Source organism: Rhinolophus ferrumequinum, chromosome 15 (assembly GCF_004115265.2).
Source record: "Rhinolophus ferrumequinum isolate MPI-CBG mRhiFer1 chromosome 15, mRhiFer1_v1.p, whole genome shotgun sequence".
Taxonomy (NCBI): domain Eukaryota; kingdom Metazoa; phylum Chordata; class Mammalia; order Chiroptera; family Rhinolophidae; genus Rhinolophus; species Rhinolophus ferrumequinum.
In genome coordinates this window covers 40770390-40779151 of record NC_046298.1, presented here as the reverse complement: position 1 = coordinate 40779151, position 8762 = coordinate 40770390, and the positions used below count along the sequence as shown (strand labels likewise).

General features: G+C 56.4%; 1 protein-coding gene across 1 annotated transcript in view; it reads left to right on the top strand.

Moving 5' to 3' along the window:
- The first annotated feature begins 1454 nt into the window (after positions 1 to 1454).
- KCNN4 (potassium calcium-activated channel subfamily N member 4) overlaps positions 1455 to 8762 on the top strand; it is a 13603-nt gene continuing 6295 nt past the window's right edge. The window contains exons 1-3 of the mRNA XM_033129407.1: positions 1455 to 3024; positions 5614 to 5709; positions 6965 to 7392. Coding sequence (XP_032985298.1) covers positions 2866 to 3024; positions 5614 to 5709; positions 6965 to 7392 — 683 coding nt within the window. The 5' untranslated portion in view covers positions 1455 to 2865. The remainder of the gene's footprint in view (positions 3025 to 5613; positions 5710 to 6964; positions 7393 to 8762) is intronic.

Genomic DNA, 8762 nt, shown 5'->3' with positions numbered 1-8762 from the left:
TCTCTGTTTCATGGCCTCTGACTCGCAGGAGGCTGCTTTCTCTGTGTGAGGCCCTGGGCTTCCGAGAGGGGCTGGGTGGAACTGGACCGGGCAAGGCTGTCCCCAGCGGTGCCAGGGAACAAGTGACAGAAACTGAGGCAGAGACAAGCATGGGGAGTCCCAAAGAGAGAATCAGAGACAGAGACAGAGAGAGGCCCAAAGGGAGAGCTGGAGGCAGGGAGAGAGTGAGACAGAGAGAATGAGACAGAAACGAGAGCACAGACAGAGATGGACACAGACACAGAAAGACAGAGACACAGATAACAATGAACACGGAGGGGGACGTGAGGCAGACAGACAGTGACAGGGAGAGAGGATGAAATAGAAAAACAGAGGGACACAAAGATGGAGACAGAGGCAGAGACGCTAAGAGAGACACGGAGACACGGAGGCTAACAGAGGCAGAGACAGAGACAGAACCAGAGAGAGAAATAGAAACAGACAAACGGGCAGAGAGTCAGCGATACTTAGACATAGAGACAAAGACATAGAGACAAAGACATAAAAGAGGGAAAAACAGACACAGAGAAAGACAGACGGAGACAGAGAGAAAGACGGACCCAGAGCAGGAAAGACTAAGAGAGGAGTCGGAGGTGAGGTCCTGAGAATACAGAGAGACTGGAGCCAGGCCGCAAGGGTGCGGGTGGCAGGGGTGCCAGGCTCAGCCTCAAGAGCGCCCAGCGGCAACATTTTCTCGGAGTGGACACACGTGGGGTGTCTGGGTGCGTCCGGGTGTGTCTCACCCTGAGTGGGAACCCTGTGTGTGCCACGGGGCAGGGCACCAGCGTGGGTTGTGTTTTTGTCACTGGGCGTGTCTGTGTGTGCGGTTTGGTGTCTCTGGGTGTGTCTGTGTGGGTTGTGTTGGTGTGTTGCCAGGCATGTCTATGTGTGTCTCATTTCCCTGTGGCTGGCAGGTCCATGTTCTTGCATGATATATGACACGAGAGGGGAGAAGGGTGATATCTGTGTGTTCCCCCAAGAGTGGTGTCCCTGGGAGTAACCGCTGTGTCGCGAGATCAGCGTGTGATGGTGCAGGAGGTGTTTTGTGTCACCTCCCCAGTGTGTCCCACGTGTTGCTATAGGAGGGTTTTGGTCTATGCCTAAATGTATGGTGTACAGATCCATGTGTCACTTCTGTGCCACCACCTGTGGTCACACCCTACACTCTGGGGGTCACAGCGCGTCACTCTGCATTGCTTTTGCTGTTCTGTCTGTCAGTGTGTGTTGTGTCTCTTTCTGGGCATTGTGTGTGCCGTTGTGTATCATTTAGAGATGGGACCTTATGTCTCATGTTGAGGTGTACGTCCATGTTGGGGGCCTCTCCTTTCCCTGCCAATAACATAGCCCGGTGCCCACACTGTGTTGTGTTTGTGCGGTTGTGTATTCCCGGTATTATGTGAGGTGTTGTTGCAGGCATAAGATCGGCTGTGTCAGTGGGTCACATCTGCTGTTTCATGTGACATGTGTTGTCAAAGGTGGTGTGGAGAAATGCTGTGTCAATGCGTTTTGTGTCACTGTGTGTTTGTGTATTTCTCTGTACATGTGGTGTTTGTGTGACCAGCAGCGTGCGGCTGTTGTACACGGCGCTCACATGTGGTTTGTCTGTCAGAGGCGATGCTGCGTGTTTCTCTGTACACGTGACATTTGGGCATCGGGTCCACTCCTCCTCCCCTCGGCCTCATTCTGGGCGGTGTCCTGTGGGATGCCCGAGAATATACCAGAATGCCTTACTGTAGGCACGTGCTGCTGGGGTTTCCGTGTGTGTGCGGCTATTCACTGGAGGTCTCTGCCTGCGTCCATTCATACTGTTCTCTGACTATACACGTGAATGGCACTGTGTACTGGGGTATGTTGTGTGTGACACGGGGTGAATCTGTGTGTGGTAACTCATTCCATGAGCGAAGATGCTCGAGTCGCCATGTGCATGACGCGTGTCCATGTGCATCTGTCCATGTGCTGGGTGATTGGGGACTACTGCGGGGGTGTCCCTAAATATTGTGTATCTGCACATGTCAGGTGTGTAATGCTTTGAGACCCTGTGAGCGCATTTTTTCATAGATATGTTGTGTGTGGCATTTAGCTTCACTATGTCAGTACATATTGTGTTGGTGGAAGACTTGCTATGTGTTGTGTTTGTGTAGCTATGGGTGGATGGCACCCGGTGTGTGGCATCTTGGAGTGGCTGTTTGGATCAGAGAATGTTGTGCCCATTTGACTGCAATGTTTGTGCCCGTGTGTGGACAATATCTGGGTGGCTGTGTGTGCCACGGAGCACAGCCTGCCTTGCTGAGTGCCGGCGTGTGTCACATCATATGTGTGGTGTCTGGGTGTGGCTGTGGGTTTCAGAGCTTGTCGGGAGTTGTGAGTCACTCGGTGTAGGTTGTGTTGTGTGCTCATGTGTGTTAGGTTCTGTCTCCGGCCAGGCTGTGTGTGAGGGTGTCCCATGGTGTCTGGGTGTGGCTAAGTGTAGTGTGTATTACACAGTACAGACCGTTGTGTGTGACCATTGTGTGTCAGTGTCTTTACCCACGTGGATGCACGCCTCTTCCTTGCTCTGCCTCAAGACACACCCCAGCCCCTCCTTAGTCTGAGAAGGGGGGCTGAGGAGCCTCCCCTCTGCCCAGGGGCCTCCCCAGCCCCTCCCTGCCCTGCCCAGCCGTCACCACCCCCAGAGGGCACAGACTCCACTGTGCCTCAAAGCAAGAGCCCCAGAGCAACCGAGTGGAGCAGGCCGACAACCTGCAAGCCACAGTGGCTGCTCTTTGCGTGCTGCGAGGTAGGGGACCCTGGGCAGGAAGCTGGCTGAGCCCCAAGACCCCGGGGGCCATGGGCGGGGAGTTGGTGCCTGGCCTGGGGGCCCTACGGCGGCGAAAGCGCCTGCTGGAGCAGGAGACGTGGCTGGCCGGCTGGTCAGTGACGCTGGCAGGAATTGGCATCGGACTCATGGTACTACACGCGGAGCTGCTGTGGTTCGGAGGGTGCCCGGTGAGTGGACCCCTTGTCCTGCGCCACGGGAGGGAGCCTTAGGGCTGAGACTCCTGGGTCTGAGGGAGGAGGGGCTGGGGGCTGGACTCCTGGGACCTTGGGGGCTCTCTCTGCAAAAGTAAGAGAAGAGGGGTCTCTGTGTTGCAGTCTTTGCAGGTATTGCAATGAGACAGCTGGAGGCCCAGGACCCTTGGAGATGGGGTTGGGGGTGGCAGGGTGGCTGATTAGATAAGACCAGGGGAGCAGTAACAGGAGGGTGGGGAGAGAGACTAACTTCTTGCAGTAGGGGGTGGTTCCTTGCTCCTTATCTAAAGGCTAACGTTTACCCAGTACCTCAGTGGTAAAATGCAAAAACCAAACGACACTCGCTGGGGTGGGGGTGGGAAATGGAAGTGCCACTTGCGCACGTGCGCAGACCCTCCCATCTCCATCACTGAGAAGCTCCACTTCCCCAGAATCTACATGCTGTTTAGTCAGGGAAGTAATGGCGAGGTAGATTTACAGTAGCCAGAGCCCCTGGGTCCCAGGGAGGAGGGGTGTGGGGGCCCAGGCTCCCTGGTCTGAAGAAAGGGGCTTAGAGCATCTTCGGGGGACGAGGGGCTGACTTTGAGGCTGGTGAAGAGAGAGGGAAAGGACCGCCGGGGCCAGGACAGGTCTGAGCAGGCTCCTGGCACATTTCAGCCCCGGTCAGGGCCGTGATGGGTCAGAAGCAGTGGCTTGAGGACGGAACAGAATTGCTCAACAGGAAAGGAGGGGTTGAGGCTTGTCTGGGGTAAAGGATGTGGAATTGGGCTGGTTGGGGGGGGTACTGATTTAAGGATTGAATTGGGGGGGATTCCTGATGGATGGAGGCTCAGGCTTGGATTTTGGGGCAAGGGAGGCAGGCAGCTCTGAAGTGACCAGGAGCCACATGGAGGCTCAGAGCAGGCTGGCTTCCTCTGGCCAGACATCCGAGGCCAGAGCAGAGGGCACTGGGGGGGTGGGGCCGCCGAATCCCATGCCAACAGGAAGCATGGCCAGGGCCTACCCGCTCCCACGATCCAGCACCCCGCCCAGCAGGGGAGGTGAAGGCTTGGGAGTCCTGGCAGATAGGAAGGGACAAGGGGTCACCCCGACCCCCTCCCTCAGCCTTTTCACCTCTCATTTCTTTCTTCTCTGTACTGCCTGCCAGGCTGCTGCCTCCAGCAGTGGGACTCTGGGGCAGCTGCTGTAGCTCTCTGAGCCTTAGTTTCCCCATCTGTACACTTAGGGTGAGGGTTGAAATATATGACCTTAGGGGTCCTCCTGGGACCCCTTTCTATGACTGCCTTGATAACACCCCTGTCCTTTTCCCACCTCCATCTCAGTCTAATGAATTCATTTTGCAGGGACCCAGACACCTGTTCAGGAGGGAGGGGCTGGAGGAGAGGCAGGTGCCACACCAGGGGGAGTGCAGGGGAGCGAGACAGATAGATATGGGAGGGGCATTTGGAAAAGTAGAGAGGACCACCAGAGAAGTGGATTGCAGTGTGGGAAGGAGGGTTGCCACTAGTGGGGTGAAATTGGGGACAAGGTAAATAAAGAGACAGGAAATGTGGTGCCAGAGAAGGATGAAGGGGTGGGGGAGGGCTGGGGACAACAGCACCATTGTTCGGGGAGGGGTGGGGGGGCAGGCCCCCGGGGCAGGAAACTGGCCCTCTTTCCCTGCACTGAGGTGGGGCCCTGTGCCCTGGGAGAGCTGGCTGCATCTTAGGAGAAACAGGTGGGAGCCCAGGTGGTCCCCTCTCCCTGACAACACACCCCAGGCAGCGATCCCCCCCAGTCAGTCCCTCCGAAGGAATCCAGCAGTCCTAGACCCCTCTAAATCCTTCCCTCAGGAATTCTAGATTCCTGCAAGGTATTGCCACAGAAAGAGAGGGGGAAACCTTCTCCTTGGTTTCTGGAGGCCATGTGCTTCTGGCCAGATCTGCCCTCGGCTTAGAGCGAGGAGAGAGAGCAGCAGCAGATAGGGGAAGAGGAGATGCAGGGGACAGACTGGGGGTCCTTTCTCAGAGTTGGGTCTGGGGTCTCTCAGGGACTCAGCCCCCTGGATGAAGGCAGGGGTGGGTGTCATTCATTCATTGGGGATTGAGTGTAGTTTCTAGGCTCCACAGGAATTTGGGGGGTGGGGTGAGACTTGAAGTTGCTTTCTAGGGCAGGACCAGCTGGGTGGGGAGGGCGGAAGAGGGGCCCTCTCTAGAGGCCAGATGTCTGTTTCTTGACACACACCCCCATAAGCACACAACTGAGAAACTATTTTTGATGGAGAAGGGGACAGGAATCAAGGAATGTGAGTTTCAAGGTTTCCCCTCAGGGATGTGGGTTTTAGGAGAAGAGCTGAGGAGCAGGGTGGACATTTGCATCCAGGCCTGGGCTGTCTGGTTGGGAAGGAAGAGGGCACTCCCCTTGGGGATCCCATGATGATTTTGAGACGTCCCCAGAACTGAGACATCAGGAGGAACTGGGTTAGAGGTTGGGGAGAAAAGAGGCTAAGAAATTGGGAATTGAGAAGGGAAGGCTGTTTGGGAGGAAGGTAGAGAGTCTCACCCCTTTTTCTATCCCTCCCAACAGTGGGCGCTCTATCTGTTCCTGGTTAAATGCACCATCAGCATTTCCACCTTCTTGCTCCTTTGCCTCATCGTGGCCTTTCACGCCAAAGAGGTCCAGGTAGGGCAGGCCCCGCCCCAGCCCCTTCCTCACTCCCCCAGCCCCACCACACCTTGTCACTCACACTTTCCTTCCTCCGCCTCCTCCTGCGTTGAATCAGGAGATTCCTCCCCCTTGAGATGCGAGATTCCTCCCCCTTGAGATGCGAGATTCCTCCCCCTTGAGATGCGTCCACACCCTCACGCACTGGGATGGGATGAACCACAGACAGACAGAGCCTAGTGAACAGCCCCCAGGCTCCCTTGCACACTCGTGGATGCTGAGAGTTTCTGCCCCCAGGCCTCTGTCCACTCTGTCTCCACGCAGCCTCCCTCCAGACTCAGCCTCCCAGATCACTGCCCTCCATCGCGTGTGCCCACCTGTTCCAATCCCAAGCAACCTGAGCCCCCAGTCCTTCCCCACTCCTGAACTCCCCCACCTCCGTGCCAATATCCCACAGACTCTTATCCTCCTCCAGTGTCACGTTTCACTGGGACACTCAACCCCCACCCCTCTCATCCCATCGCCCACCTCCCCAGATCCTGTTGTCCTTCCCCCGTACCTTTGCGTATAAAATGGGGAGCATTGGCCATATGCGGCAACAATGCTCCTCGTCGCAGTACCTGGTAAGAGGCGCAAGAGGCGCCCGACATAAGAACACATTATCATTAACAGCAGTCATTCCAGCAGTTAAGTGTCCTGGGTTTGTAGCCCAGCTGTGCCACTGTCCACTTGAAGAGCCTCAGTTTCCACTTCTATGAAATGGGGGTGCTAACACGCTCAATCTCACTGTGTTGTGAGCATGCAGTTACATGTAAAGGGGATACGACAATGCCTGGCACATCCAAAGTGCCCCGTCAATGCTAGTTATCGTCATTGCTAATGGTATGGCGATTACAAGTACTGCACAAGTGTCCCCAGAAAAAGGAGCAGGAGATGGCTCCATGGATGTGGAATCTAAGCTCCCAAGAGACAGGGGTTTCTGTATATTTTGTTCACCAACAACCTGGGGCACACAGTAGGTGCTCATTAAGTGTTCCTGAGCTGGAATTTCTAGAAGTGGGCTGAAACTAGGGGGGAGGGAGGAAAGAAGTAGGAGAGATGTCTTCCCCAGGTCCTGCTCTGCTCCTAGCCGCCCCACGCCAGGCCCCCGCCCCTGCGCTATTCGCCTCCCTCCCGGTCCTGGCCGGCGCGCCCCCCTTATCTCCCAGCTGCAGGCTCGCGCAGCGCCTGACCTTCGTGTGACCCCTCTTCCCCGTCTGTCCCCTCCCCGCAGCTGTTCATGACGGACAACGGGCTCCGGGACTGGCGCGTGGCGCTGACCCGGCGGCAGGCGGCGCAGATCTTGCTGGAGCTGGCGGTGTGCGGGCTGCACCCGGCGCCAGTGCGGGGCCCGCCGTGTGCGCAGGGTTCTAGGACCCCGCGGATCGCGACGCAGTCCTGGCCGGGCTTCCTGAGCCAGGGGGAGGCGCTGCTGTCGCTGGCCATGCTGCTGCGCCTCTACCTCGTGCCCCGGGCCGTGCTCCTGCACAGCGGCGTACTGCTCAACGCGTCGTACCGCAGCATCGGCGCCCTCAACCAGGTCCGCTTCCGCCACTGGTTCGTGGCCAAGCTGTACATGACCACGCACCCAGGCCGCCTGCTGCTCTGCCTCACGCTTGGCCTCTGGCTCACCACCGCCTGGGTGCTGTCGGTGGCCGAGAGGTGAGGATGCTTGGGCAGGGGGTACCAGGAGCACCTGGAGGAGCCGCCTCCAGCCAGGGCCGCTGTACTGCCCTGTACGGTGGTGCAGGTGGGGCCCCGCGGGCCCAGCCGTGGAGAGAGCTGTTTGTCCATTCTCATCCACGGGGTGGGAGGATCCCGCAGGCCAGCTCAGCCCTCCCTCCACCTGCAGCCTCCAGTCTCCCCAGACACGCACAGATCCTAGGAAGTCCTTCCCTTCCTGCTTCCCAGCCTCTCCTGCCTCGGGTCTCCTGGCATCTGTACGGTCTCCAAACCCAGGTGCTGGGGCCTGGCCAAGGGCTGCATCTGCCTTGGAGGAAAGGAACACCTTTTCCGAATTAGCACAGATGCACTGGAGGCTCTGGAAGAGAATTCCCTGCAGAGAAATGGCACCCTATTCCAGGCTGCCCGCTGGACATCGTGTGACCTAATGCTGGGCCTGTATCCTTTCAGGGCCCCAGTCAGACTCTCTCAGATAAAGAAATTAGGAGCAATCAGCTAGTGGTTCTCAAAGTGTGGTTCCGGGACCACCAGCATCACCTGGGTACTTGTTGCAAACCCACTTCTCAGGCTGCACCCAGACCTACTAAATCCAAAACTCTGGGGGGAGGGTCCAAGCAATCTGTCTTAACATGTGATTCCGATGCCTGCTCAAGTTTGAGAACCTCTGGTTTAGTGCATCTGGCAAAGGATTCTTGAGGGGAGGTGGAAAGGGAGAAGATCTGAGTTTAGAGCTCTCCTTTCTGAGCCTGTTTTCTCATCTGTAAAATGGGTGAATTTTACAAATTCCACCATCTTTAAAGTCTCCCTGGCAATTGTAACCTTTTCTCAACTTTAAATTTCTTCATCTCATAGGACCTCAGTTTTTCCAGTTGGGAAATCGGTTAGGATCAGGGTCCATGAAAGGTCCTCCCACCATGTTTCTCATCTGAAAAGTGGGAGTATGGAGAGGGAGTCAAATTTCTAAGTCCCAAGGTAGAACTCCTGAAACATGACTGTACTTTGGGATGCGGAGGTGGGGCTTGTTAACAGCACACATTCCATCCCCACGTCCAGACACTAATTTAGTAAGTCTGAGGTGTCTGGGGTCCTCATGGATGAAGCTCTCCCTGCAGACACTGATGCAAGGGGTCCATGGGCCAAAGTCAGACAAATTCAGATTCCCGATTTCAGATTCCTTCCTCGGCTGGACTGAAACATCCCCTTCTAGGAAGTGAGGGGAAAGGAGGGCACAGTCCCGCCAAGCTTTTGTAGAGTCCCACCTTTTTAGTCCTGATAGGGCCACCTCTAGGCCAGACAGCATCTTTGTGGAAATTAGAAAAAAGGCACCCCTTCCTCTGGGTGGATGCAGC